General features: G+C 43.0%; 1 protein-coding gene across 1 annotated transcript in view; it reads left to right on the forward strand.

Annotated features, from left to right (window-relative positions):
- The first annotated feature begins 633 nt into the window (after positions 1 to 633).
- The window catches only part of PGM1 (phosphoglucomutase 1), a 21,041-nt gene continuing 7,595 nt past the window's right edge, over positions 634 to 14,079 (forward strand). Inside the window, exon 1 of the mRNA XM_056497781.1 lies at positions 634 to 653. Coding sequence (XP_056353756.1) covers positions 634 to 653 — 20 coding nt within the window. The remainder of the gene's footprint in view (positions 654 to 14,079) is intronic.

Here is a 14,079-nt window from a genome sequence, read left to right on the forward strand (position 1 = left end):
TAACAGACACCAAAGCTGCAGCCCACAGTTTGGGGTTGTGATGACCAGAAAAGCAGATGCCATTTTTTAACCTCTTGTCCAGCAGTCCTGGCAGTTTCCAAGCCATCAACTTTCTATAATCCCATAATTAGCTGAGAGAGAGCCTGCTTGGCTGTGAGCAGTTCACTGGCACACACCAGTGCTCATCCTGTTCTTGCTGTACCACACCTGAGCTTTTGGCTTTCCCAGGCTGCAGGAGAGGCTGCTGCAGCCTCTTCCCCAAATTGTGGTTCCATCTCATCCCAGCTCAGCCATGTCCTTTGTCCATAAAATACCTGGGATGAGCCCTTTTAGCAGCACAGCCCCCAGTTTAGTGGGAATTCTGTTAGAGACTGACAAGGTTCACCAGGGATGACCCTAAAAAATCATGGAGGAGAAGCAAACTCCACTTGAAACAAGCTGAAGGAATTTTTTGAACCCCCCTAGTTCCATCCTGAATCAAGACCACATGGATTATTAAACATTTTTTCTTGGTTATGGGTGAAAGGACAGGCCCATGCTGAGAAACAAAGGACACAAATTTCTAATTCCCATTTCTTGATCTCTTCATTCTTCCATGGTTTTTCTCATTCAGAGAAATTGGGTACTTACAAAATGTACAGACCTAAAAACAGGTACTGGAAAATGCAAACATGATCAGGAAGATGCTGTCATTGAGATTATTGCTCAAATCAAAACACTGGTTACTTGCACTTTTAAAATTTCAGGATAATTTGAGAAATGTTTCGAAAAATAGCATTAAATGCCTTCTCTTTTTTTTTTTTTTTCTCCTCTTTTCAAACTTGTTTTCAATTCCAGTGTCATTTTGTACTCTGCACTGGACTAAGGGCACATTTCCCTCAGCAGCAGATGCTCGGGAACCACACATGAGCTGTGATTATATATGAGCAATAGTTTTCCAGAGACTCATAATTTGGCTAAATTTGGATTTTCACAGGTGTTTCAAAGGACACATTCTTGGCCAGTGTGGCAAAACTTAACCAATCTCAGCTTCTCTCTTTTCCCAACAAAACAGCTTTGTTTCTTTGTTGTCTGTAACCTCAGTTGGAGAAATGGCTGAACCTTTCAGCACAAATATCTTGGAGCCTGAAGTGAAAAATAGCTTGGAGCTTTCCAGCACAAATAGGGGGAAAAGAAACACTACCCAGCCTACAAACCTGGATCTTATCATTGGGAAATGGCAGGCAGCCTTGGGAACAGGCACTGCTACGGGCAAGATTTGTAATAATTCTGATACTCTAATCTCTTTATCTTCCTGCTGCATCTCTGCTTTTATCTTTGTGTTGATGCTGTGGAATTAATGGCACCGTTTTTTATTTTTTTTTTTTTTTTTCTGCTGGAAATTGGAACAGCTTCATTTTTCTGATTTGGATAAAGCGTGGTGTGCCTTCCATGCTGTCCTGGGCTCTGGGTCTGGGGTGAGGTGGAATTATCCTTTCCTTGGCTGGGGGAGCAGGTCCTGCCAGAGGATGGGGCACAGAGCAGTGAGAACCTTCTAAGGGCATGGGGGGCACCAGGAGTGTCACTGGATGGAGGCATGGGTGGTGACAGGGAGGACGTGAGCCACCCTTCTCCCTCCTGGGAAACTGGATCCATCCCAGCTGTCCTGGCACGGGAATTCCTTGGGGTCCCTCATCCCGATGTCCCTGTTTGCTGAGCAGCCACTTGAATCACGACATTGCTGCTATAAATATCGCTGTCACCCGGAGCCTGGCTCCTGGGGACAGGGAATAACTCCTGATATGGCTCAGGAGCCCGGGAAGGGCTGGCAGCTCCTTGTCTCCCGTCGGGCAGAGAGGAGGCAGCGCTCGCAATTCCCATCTCCAGCTGCAGCGCACAAACAAAGCTCGGGCAGGGCTGGCAGGGCAGGAGAGCGGTGCGGTCGGACAGGTTCCACCAGCCCGGCTGCCGGGATGAGCCAGGTGAGCCGGGGAGAGCTGCTCTGCCCTCCTCTGCCTCCCTGTGCCTCCATCTCCTGCTATTCTGGGAAGTCCTTCCTGGAGTTATGGCAGCCTGGAGCTCTCCTCATCATCCATCACCTTTTATCTTCTTTTTCTGCCGTGCTCGGGATTAATTGTGTGTATTTCTTGTATTTCAGATGTTTGTTACTTCTTATCTGTATTACAGTGAGTTCTACAGCACTTCAAGCTAACAAGCTAAAAATGGAGATGTTTCTTTCTCTCTACAAGGCCTTTCAAGGATAAAATGTCCAATTAAGAAATACCACATAAATTATTTTTACTTATAGCCAAATAACCAACCAGCCTTGGCTCACAATGTGAACTTTTCCATCCAATTACAAAATAAAACCCAAACTCATGATGAAGAAGGTGAAGGACAAACCTCCACCCTAAAACCTCCATCTTTATATATTTTACCATATCCTAAAACCTTAAATTCTGATTTTTCCACTGTGTGATGTAAGACACTTCTTTCTATTTAAACTACACACCATGATCCCATTTCTATCATTCAATTTTGGAATTCTCCATGGCCTCAGGTCACATGCAGTGTTTTTCTGGGGGTCACAACACAAAGTCTAAAATTCCCAGTGACCAACAATCACCTTCCCAGGAGACATATTTGTCCACAGACTGCATCCCTCAGCAGCCAAATTTCCAAACCTGGACCACAGCTCTGCTTCCCTCCTCTGCATTTCCAATTCAACATCACCTCAAATATAATCCCAAAAAAACCAAGGGCCAAAATCCAGGGTTTTTTCCTGCTCTGTGCTGCCATCACACCCTCCCCATCCTCCTCCTCCTCCCCAGCACATCTGGAATTCCTTTAGCAGCCAGACTGCAACAGGATCCACAGCAGAGCCTCGGGAACACCTTGAGCTGGTTATGGCCTCTGAAATTAGGCAGCCAAGGAGGGGAATTTTCTTTAATGACCTTTTTAAGGATGCCTAGTGTGCACCTAAAGAAATGCTTGAATGACACAATCTGCAGGTAGTTACCTTTTCCAAATATCCAGCTCCATGGTTTGGAATTTCACTGTTCATTAGGACCTGCAGAAGTAAAGAAAATGCTTATTAACCCCCCAAAAAAAGAGATTTTTGAATATCTCTATCTTGCAAGATCTGAGTGTAAATGTAGGATTTGCCTTATTCTGGGGGATGCTATCAGAGTGAACCAGACTATAAAAGAATCCAAATTAAAAAAAAAAATATCAATATATTTGTCTTTTATTGTCATTATTTTTAAGACCACAATGCTCTTGTTTTGTGACAGCTTTTGCTGCATTTTTTGTATCCTTTTCATTTAAACACTTTAAAAACTATTCCTTATAATATCACTATAACATCACTCTGTGTCTATATGGGATACCTACTTTTCTTAGTTTAATTTCTCCCTGCAAATTTTTAGTTCTTTAGTTCTCTAAACTACCCAGTGCCAGGACTGCAAACTCAATGGAATCAGGGCCACTTTTAAGGAAAATGGTGAATTTTACTCCCAAAACCAGCAAGATCTGCCAATGGAAAGGTTGGGATGCACCTGAATCAGTGATTTTTGTCATGGTAAAAGGTAAATGAAAGAGATTTTCCAGTCTGATGGAAAATAAGAGATAAGAACATGCTCACTTTAGACTTAACATTTTTTGACTGATCAAATAAATATCCCTGAACTGGGGGGGAAAAAAAAACAAACTAGTCATAGGAGAAAGTGGTTTTTACATCTGTATTCAAACTAGAATTGTAAATTCTAAATTGCTTGGCCTAGCTGCTAATTAAGCAGCTCATTTACAGTTATTTTATTAAAGATGGAGTTTAAGGAAAATCTATAGGAATAAACTGAAGTTGGGTACAAGCCACAAAGACCCAAATCTCAGACCAGAGACCCTAAAACTTTGCAGCTGCTTTTTTTCCTGCACTCCTTGAGATTTGCTGGAGGAATCCTTTGGAAGGATGAAATGAGTGTCCTGGATTTTAAACAGGAAGCCAAAAGGGCAAAAAGTGAAATCTCCTCACCCCCATCACTTCTCTGGAGTCTGGGATGTAAAATCCTTTATTTCATTGCCATCACAGAATAAATTTTAGGAACAGTTCTGTCTTTAAACAACATGCTGCAAATCAGAGATTTCCTTCCTAAATTCAGTCTGCTCATTCTTTCCACTTGATTATTGACATCATAATCAGAATGCAGTTTGGTAAATATTTCCAGATTATTTTTGAGCAGCACAACACCTACAGTCTAGACTTAACTCAAGAAACAAAGAGAGAAAAATCTCAGCTGCTTTTCTTTTTCCATCATCAAGATCACAGCATTTATCTTCTGATCCTTATCTCAGATTTCTGCTCCACCACCTAACAAACAAGCTGGATGTGGCAAAGAAATAGAACTTTTTTTCCCCCCAGTTATTCATCCCAGTCATTAATTTTTTCCCCAGTTATTCATCCCATTCATTAATTTTTCCTAGTTATTCATTGTGGAGGTTGGGGAGAAAAAAAAAAAAGAAACCCTGATGAAAATGCAAAGGTTCTCCATGGCACTGAGGATAAAACTGAGCCTTCTTAAGGAATCCTTAATTAATAATTGACTGAACTGAAGGTTTTCCATGTCTTTTCATTGTCCACAATTTTATGTAGGCTCAGCATGTCCTGCAGCCATGGGAGGATCCTGTTAATTTTATCCCAGTGATAAAATTCCCCATTTTCCAAGCTAGAGGGTTGATTTGCAGAGTGTGGCCACCAGGAAATCCAGAGTGGCCACGGGTTTGTCTCAATCCCCACCTGAAAATTCCCTGATTTCCTGCTGTGAACAGCTGTGAATGGCACAGAGCTCCCCATCCCATGGAGATGATTTTCATCCCAATCAAAACAGAAAAAAGGGATTGTTGCCTTTGGGCAGAGTCCAGGGCCTGACTCTGCCTACCAAAAAAAAAAAAAAAAGTTGTTTCCTATATTTTTGAATATGCTTTTCCATACAATTATTTAAGTGCTTATCTCTATCTTAAGGATTTGCCACAGAAACTTATTTTATTTTATGTTGGCCAAATTATACCAGTGCAAACTCATTCATATTTATTTATATATATAAAAAAATAGGCCCAGGGTTTCCTTCCTTGCACATCCCTGATCTCAAAAAACCTCTCAGATTAATTACTCCAAGGCACCTTTGCACTCACATTAAAATTATTCTAAATTAAATTAAATTACCCCAGAGTTGTGATTTGCTTCCATCAGCCTTGACTTATGAGCCAAATTAGCTTCAACTTAGCAATAGAGCAATTTCTTTTTTTATTTTTTTAGTGGATTTATTAGAATATCAGTGGTATAATTTGGCCAATGTAAAATAAATAAATATGTATATATTTATATACATTTGGCCAATGTAAAATAAATTTGATATCTCTGTGGCAAATCCTTAACATAGAGATAAGTACTAAAACTATTCTTTTTCATACCATTATTTAAAATATATTCACTTTGCACAAGCTAACATTTTTCTTCCACTGAAGAAATTTTTCACCCTTAAATGAGCAGGTTAACCCTAGCTTTACCCAAAAAGAGAAGGCCTTGGAAAAAAATTGAAGAAATGCATAGAAATGCTCAAAAATATGTTTTTTTTTTCTAGTCATTAGAGATGAGAAAATACAAACTGGCACAAATATTGAAATAATTTTTGCTCTAGTCAAGAGAGACAGAGGTGCCCCACACAATTAAACACTGCCCTGACTTGCTCAGCAGCAACAATTTAGAAATTGAAATGGAAAAATGTTCTTTTTGGCACATGCAGCTGCACAGGAGTCAGCCATGCAAACAGATGATTCACTTGGAAGGGATCCTTCCCAAAAACATCCCCAAAGTGGGGGGATGTTCCCAAATCCAGCCCTTCTGGGCAGCTGCAGGGGTTTAGGGAATTTGTCCCTGTGATATCCAAGGGATGTTTTATAGAACTGGGATGATGGACAACAGGATATCACATCCCTCTGGGGCTGCAAGAAGAATTTTTGGGAGGAACAGACACAACAGGGCAGGTGGAAACGTGCCAGGCTGGGTCAAGGAGGATATTGTGTCTGAAGGAGAGAGGAATGTGGTACAATGCAGAGCTTGGCAGGAGAGGGAGAAATTGTTTGGATGGAAATAAAAGATAAAATTTAAAAAAAGAGACCAAAAGAAGGAAGATAGGAAAGTATTGAGGCCCATCTGGAGGAAATCAGGGAGCAGCCAGGAATATTGATGCAGATGGAAAAGGAGAATTGGTTCAAATGGAAAAGGAACATTGGTGCAGAAGGAAAAGGAGAATGGATGCAGATGGAAAAGGAGAATGGATGCAGATGGAAAAGGAGAATGGATGCAGATGGAAAAGGAGAATTGGTGCAGATGGAAAAGGAGAATTGGTGCAGATGGAAAAGGAACATTGGTGCAGATGGAAAAGGAGAATAGATGCAGATGGAAAAGGAACATTGGTGCAGATGGAGAAGGAACATTGGTGCAGATGGAAAAGGAACATTGGTGCAGATGGAAAAGGAACATTGGTGCAGATGGAAAAGGAGAATGGATGCAGATGGAAAAGGAGAATGGATGCAGATGGAAAAGGAACATTGGTGCAGAGGGAAAAGGAGAATGGATGCAGATGGAAAAGGAACATTGGTGCAGAGGGAAAAGGAACATTGGTGCAGAGGAATATTGGTGCAGATGGAAAAGGAGAATTGGTGCAGATGGAAAAGGAACATTGGTGCAGAGGGAAAAGGAACATTGGTGCAGAAGGAAAAGGAACATTGGTGCAGATGGAGAAGGAGAATGGATGCAGAAGGAAAAGGAACATTGGTGCAGAGGGAAAAGGAGAATGGATGCAGATGGAAAAGGCTCCTGGTGGCAGAGCTCTGCTCCCTGGGATGGTGCTCGAGGCACAGGGCTCTCCTGCCTGCTGCCTTGCATTTATTCCTTGATTTTTGAAGTCTATTCCTTGATTTTTTTCATGATCTTTTAAACATTTTTGACCTGCAGCCAACATTTCTCCTGCTCTCTGCAGCTCTGGAGCCACCAGAGGACATGGGGCTGTCACCTCACCCTCCTCCTCATCCCTGAGGTCACCTCAGGGATCCAACACAACCCCTCTGAGTTAATTTTTTTTTTTTTTTTAGTTATTTAAATGCTGGTGGATTCCCCAGGGTGGTTGAAAGGAGGTGGAAAAGGGAAAGAGCAGCCAAGGCTGGGGGAGGTGGATGGAGCTCATTTGACCCCACTGGAAATAGAACACAGCAAGAGGGACCTGCAGCTCCCCAGAGGAACAGGATCCAGCAGGATTCCCCTCCCTGTTCCCTGCTGGACATCTGGAGCCAATATGGGATGGGAGGTCAGTGGCCCCAAACAGAGGGAAAAAAATTCATTTAAAAATACACAAAAAACCCCAGCATTTAAAGAGATGTAGCACAGAAGGTGATAGAATTTCATTAAAACAAAAATTGAGATGAATTCTGCATTTGAAGCTTCACAGGTGACAATTGTCACTTCTAAATTAATCTGCCCAATATTCAGACAACTTTTCCATTTTCAAATGGAAAAAAAAAACCCAAAAGGTTTAAATTATGGAAATAATCTGATACAACCATGGGAAGGCAGCAAAGCTGCAGATGGGGCTTCCCATCAGGACCACGTAAAAAAACCCCAGAAATTCTCAAAACATCATGGGGAGGTGCTGGAAATGCACTGAAAACACTCAGCTCTAGCTGGCAGGAGAAAAATAAATATAGGGAGATAGCAGGTAGCAGATAAAAAGGAATAGAATAGAATAGAATAGAATAGAATAGAATAGAATAGAATAGAATAGAATAGAATAGAATAATAATATAGAATATAATATAATAATAATATAGAATAGAAAAAATAATATAGAATAGAAAAAAATATAGAATAGAAATAATACAGAATAGAAAAAATACAGAATAGAAAAAATATCATACACACAAAAAAATCACACAAATGAAAAAAGTGATATGTAGAAATAAAATAAAATCACACACATAAATAAAATAAAATCATGCACACAAAAAATCACCTAGATGAAAAGTTATACAGAGAAGTAAAATAAAATCATACAAATAAATTACACACAGAAATAAAATAAAATAATACAAATAAAAAGTTATACACACGTAAAATAAAATCATACAAATTTTTAAAAATCACACAGATAAATTATACATAGAAATAAAATAAAATCAGACACACAAAAAATAACCCAGATTAAAAAATTTTACACAGAAATAAAACCATATGAATACAAAAATCACACAGATAAAAAACGATACACAGAAATAAAATAAAATAAAATCAGACACACAAAAATACATATAAAAAATATATACATATATACATATATAAAAAAAAAAAAAAACACAAAAAAAACAACCAAGCAATTAATTTTCATTAATGCAAATGAAATTTGCATTTCCATGCAAATCATCCCTTAACCTGATTTGAAAATGATCTGCACCCCCTCTGCTGGCTGCTTTATTTTTATTTTATTTTACCCAAAGGAAAATTTCCAGGATTGGAGCAATGTCCCATCTGTGTCAGGGGTTATACCAGAAAACTGGAAAAAGGTTCTGAGAAATAAAACCAGATTTTTGAAATGAGATGGATGAGGAAAGCTGGGAAGTGTTGGCTTTGCTCTGTACAAAACTGGAAATGCTGAAGACAGTAACAAACCCCACAGGTTATTCTGCATAAATCCATGTCCAGGAGGAATAAAATCAGAAGAAATCAGTTCAGTTCATAGCAGGAGGGATTTCTGTCAGATATTTAGAAAAAACAAGGTAATTCTGTCAGGCTGGGAGATACCCCAGAGTCTCCTCCCCAAAATCCACCAGTGTGGGATGGAGAACAAAACAGAGGATGGACATGGAAAAGAAAGCAGTTCCAGGGCAGTGTTTCCTTAACAAAACCTTCCCATTTCAATTGAAATTCAAAGCAAAATTTTTGATTTTGCTTTTAAGATTAAGAATTAAAAATGGGTAAAAAGGTTCTGCTGAGTTGCTTGTACTGGCAATCTAGTAGAAGTATAAAATAGTATAAAATCTAATTTTCACTGGAAAATATATTTATGAATTGACTTTACCAAGTGAAGTAAAAAAAGCCCCATACCCCAAAAATCCTACAAAGCTCATCCAGTGAATTCCACTCTGCTCTCCACATCTCATTTTCCCAAGCTGGTGTCCCTGGGGTGTCAGTGGCATCACCTGGTGAGACCCACACAGAACCTCCTGTCCCCAGGCCCAGCATTTCCTCACTGCTGCCTTTTCCTGACTTTGCTCCAAATTATTCCAGCCTCAATACCTTAAAAAAAAAATCTCTCAACCTGTTCCTTCCCCATGGTTTGAATATTCATGCTTTTCCCCCCTCCCCCTATTTAAATCCAATTGCATTTTGGTTTTTTTTTCCTCCCAGTCCTCAAATATTAAATCTTCCAGGCCACGTGGGTGCCATGTCCTGTCCCAAAGATGTGCTAAAAAAAGGAAAAAGGGAAAAGCTGGGATGTGGCTGAGCCTGTCCCAAGACCTCAGAATGCAGGAAAGGGATGTGGAATTCCTGGAAACAACCTGAGCTCGGCCAGCCAGAGCTTCACCAACTCCTGCTCCCCTAAAACAGCCCAGGCAACACATTGGGATGTTTTAGGTCGTTTTTCCATTAAAATAGAGATTATTTATCCAAATAAATACACAGCAGTCCCAGTCAAGCTGCCATTGTTGGGATTTTAAACTGGGCTAAGAGGAATCACCCTCTACACCCACAAAGGGTTTGGGAGCTCTTGCCACTTAAGTGACACTTTAATGACACTTTGAGCTGGCATTTCAACCCAGCCTCTAGCACAGATCATAACAGGAATATTTGGGAGCCCACACAGTGACAGAGCCACTGAGCATTCACAACCTCCTTCAGCAAATGTGTTTGTTAGGAGGGAGGAGTGGAGCTGCTTTGTTTGCTGACAGATGTGCACTGAGGTGTTTTCTGCTCCAGAGGAGTTCTGATGTGCAGGAAAACAGCTCTGGATGATGAATCACAAAAATAATCGAGCTCACATTTGGGCTTGGGAGCATCTGCAAAAAAGCTGCAGGGAAGGAACAGAGCACAGATCCCTCAGATGGTTGGCTGCTCTCAGGGAGTGGGGCTGGGGCAGGGCAGGGAGCAGCCAGGATTGCTCCAGAAAATGGGAATGGGGATTGCTCCAGGGGATGGGAATGAGGATTGCTCCAGAAAATGGGAATGGGGATTGCTCCAGGGGATGGGAATGGGGATGGCTTCAGGGGATGGGAATGGGGATGGCTTCAGGGGATGGGAATGGGGATTGCTCCAGGGGATGGGAATGGGGATGGCTCCAGAAAATGGGAACGAGGGTTGCTCCAGAAAATGGGAATGGGGATGGCTCCAGAAAATGGGAATGGGGATGGCTCCAGAAAATGGGAATGGGGATGGCTCCAGAAAATGGGAATGGGGATGGCTCCAGAAAATGGGAATAAGGATTGCTCCAGGGGATGGGAATGGGGATGGCTCCAGGGGATGGGAATGGGGATTGCTCTAGAAAATGGGAATGGGGATGGCTCCAGAAAATGGGAATGGGGATTGCTCCAGCCCAGGATCCCAGCTCTGAGGTGAGGCAGTGCTGTGAGAGATCCAAGCCCTCCCAGGACACGGAGCTGTGACCAGACAGGCTCTGCTGGGGTAGCACAGCAGCACCTGGAAACATCAGAGGGGCTCAGGGAACACTTTAAGGATCACAGGATGAACCGAGTGGGAAGAGATCCACCAGGATCGTGGATCCTGCACATTTCCACCCTGGGCATCCCTGGCATCCCTGTCCAAACGCTCCTGGAGCTGCCCTGGCAGGCTGGGACCATTCCCTGGGGATCTGGGCAGTGCCCAGCACCCTGTGGGGGAAGAATTTTCCCAAAATCCAACCTAAACCCCTCCTGACACAGCTCCAGCCATTCCCTCCCCAGTCCTGTCCCTGTCACACAGAGCAGGCTGCTCCCAGTCCCATCCAGCCTGGCCTTGGGCACTGCCAGGCATCCAGGGGCACCTCAGCTGCTCTGGGCACCCTGTGCCAGGGCCTGCCCACCCTCCCAGCCAGGAATTCCTTCCTAGAAATACACACAGACATGCTGCCCTATCATATCCCCTAATCCATTAATCCAAACCCCATGTATTACATGAGCAGCTACATGTGCATGCCTGTGTAATTCAATTTTCATAATTTATAAATACAGCCCTTTGTTGTAGCAACTGCTCCTGCACATGTTATGGAAAAACATAAATCAACAAATAATAGGATTGACTCCCATTCCAAGCTTTCCTATATTGCCTCAGAAGGAGCTGAGCCCCACAGCAGCTTCCCAAATGATTTGGGAACTTTTGACCAGGGAGGTTCTGCCATAAAACCTCCAAGAACAGCCCAAAATTAAAGAACAATTTCCCCATCCCTCCACTGCTCCAACCTGCTCAGAAGATGCCAAGCAGCCCCCTAAACCTCTGATTATTATTTCTTCCAGATGCTCCCCCTCGTGCAGGGGCTGTCTGGGTGCCTTTGATCCATTAAAATTCCAGCTCTGGCCATGGCTGAGGGCTGGATCTCTCCCTTTGCTGTTCCTTTTCCCTGTCAACATCCATTATGGAGAGCCAGCACCCTCCTGGCCACGGGCACCACCTCCCCCAGCAGCAGGATGGAAGAGCTGATGGATGGGAAGGGCAGGAGATGGGGGAGAATGGCAGAACATCTGGGAGAAGTTAAATTTTCATTCATCACAGCTGTGGCCTGCTGACAACAGCTGGAATCCTGCCTCTCCCCTTGCAGGGCCAGCCTCCCAGGGCTGCCTTTGGAAATGGTGCTAGCAGATGGATCTGCAGGCTGGAAAAGTCACCAGCACAGCAGCAGAGTGAAAAGGAGCAGGTTCTGATTAATCCTGACTTATTCCTACTGGATCCAGGTAATCAATACTGCAGATCCATCACTGGCCTGGGGAGAGGGAGAGGAGCTCAGGAATAAAAGGAGCTGCAAGATCCCCCAGGGGTTTTATTCCTCAAACCATCCTCTTCCAGCATTTCTGTGCTGGGAGGGAAAGATCCTCCCAGATTCCTGCAAATGGAATTGCAAGGGGTACACAAACAGTAATGGAGATAATTCAGCTGCAGCTCTTTTCCCTGACACATCTGCCTTTCTAATTCCAGTTTTCCTTTGCAATCCTACATAAAACACATCCTGCTCCACTGCTGGGCTCTGGAGTAACCTGGATAAAGTTCCAGGAAGCCACAGGGCAGGTGGCTGCACCTCTGGTTTTCTCCAGGTGTTTCATTAATGCAAGAGAAAGCAAGGAGATTTCCTGGATTTTAAACAGCTCCTTCAGATGTTCTCTAAAATCAAGCAGCATTTCAAAATCAGCAGTGACTCCTGGATTGCAGCTGGCTGTCATCCTCAAAATCTGCTTAAGGCTCTGGGAAGTGTCTTCCTGGGGAGGGATCAGAAGATGACAGGAGAATATTTCTCAACCTAGCTCGATTCCACGGGGATTATAAATAATACAGACATTTTTGGTATCTCTGGGCTCAGAGAACTCACTGACAAACCCAAATCTCTTTTCTGACTGTGGCCAAGTACATTTTCCCTGTCTGCCTTTTCCTATGGATATTCAGGAATGACCTTTAAGATTTCAGGCTGTGTTTCTGCAACCTAGAAAAATCAAGGTGTAGCAGAGGCTTGACATATTTGCCTTTTCTTACCAAACTTCACAAAAAAAAAAACCAAAAAAAAAAAAAAAAAAACCCAAAAAAAAAACCCAAAAAAAAAAAAAACCAAAAAAAAAAAAAAAAAAAAAACAAAACAAACCAAAACAAACTCTCAGTGTCTGTGGCTGGTTTATTTGACTTCCCAATGATCAGGATGTTATCAGCAGCTGTGAAAGGGGGAAAACACAACTCCTGTGCTTGGATCATCATCACCCCATCAGGATAATCCGCAGGTGCTGCTCCCCACCTGCCCTGCTGGGGATTTGGGTTTCTCCTGCCCAAAGGGAACAAAGGATTTCTTGTTTGCTCAGACCTTCCCCTGAACTTTTCCACCCCAAAGCAGCCCTGCTCCTCTCCTGCCCTCTTTAACCCTTTAATCCTCCTTGGGCAGGGAGGGATTTGGGTTCTCACAAAACATCCACGGTGGATTTGTCCAGATTTGTTAAAAAAAAGTCCAAAAATTCCATTCTGCTTGGAATAAACATCCATGGTCTTACCTGGGGTATCCCACATGTGCAGCCCGGGGTCAGAGCAGGTTTGTTTCAGCATCTGCAGAGCTCCCAGGGCTTGGAATTTTCACATCTCATTGACAGAATCTTTTTGCTTTCTTCCTCCACTTGTGAGAATCAGGATCAATTCACAGACCTCACTGCCAGCCTGTGGGGTTTTTTCCCCCCTTAGGAAGAGCCCAACCTGTGCACTTCCAGCTCTGATATTTCTGCCTATTTTCATTCCTACAGCCTCCAAAATCAGCTCCTTGCCCTGCCTGGCAGCATTTCAGGCTGAAATTATAATGTTGGGGAAGCTGGTTAATGTCAGGGGCTGCTCCAGGGCACAGCCCCCATTTCAGGCCATCCCACTAAATTAAAGTTTGTGGGATTTTAGTCAGTGCCCAAGCCAAGATCCTTAAAGCTTCAGAAAATGAACATGCCACTATAACCTAAGCCAGTTCCTAGGGAAATTCCTCTGGCAGCAATGCTGGATACAGAAATCCCCAGTGATTTTGGGGAGGTTGGACCTTTGCAGAGCTGGAGACACCCCAGGCAGTTTGTGCTCCCAAACCCCCCCAAAAATCCCACTGGGAAGATTCTGTGAGCCTGCCCTGCTCTGTACCTGCTGCTATTCCCAGCTTGCAGCACAAAGTGTTTTCCCCTCCTGGGATGCAAGTGGAATATCCAGGAATTCTTGATCTGCTGGAAATGGATTTAATTCAGGATTTTATTCCCTAAATCAGCTGAATGAAATGCCTCACTCCTGGCTGGTTAGAGGTGAGGAGAGGAAATCAGGCTGGGAGCAGGGCTTGGGAAGGAGACTCC

Source organism: Oenanthe melanoleuca, chromosome 8 (genome assembly GCF_029582105.1).
Source record: "Oenanthe melanoleuca isolate GR-GAL-2019-014 chromosome 8, OMel1.0, whole genome shotgun sequence".
In the NCBI taxonomy this organism is placed as follows: domain Eukaryota; kingdom Metazoa; phylum Chordata; class Aves; order Passeriformes; family Muscicapidae; genus Oenanthe; species Oenanthe melanoleuca.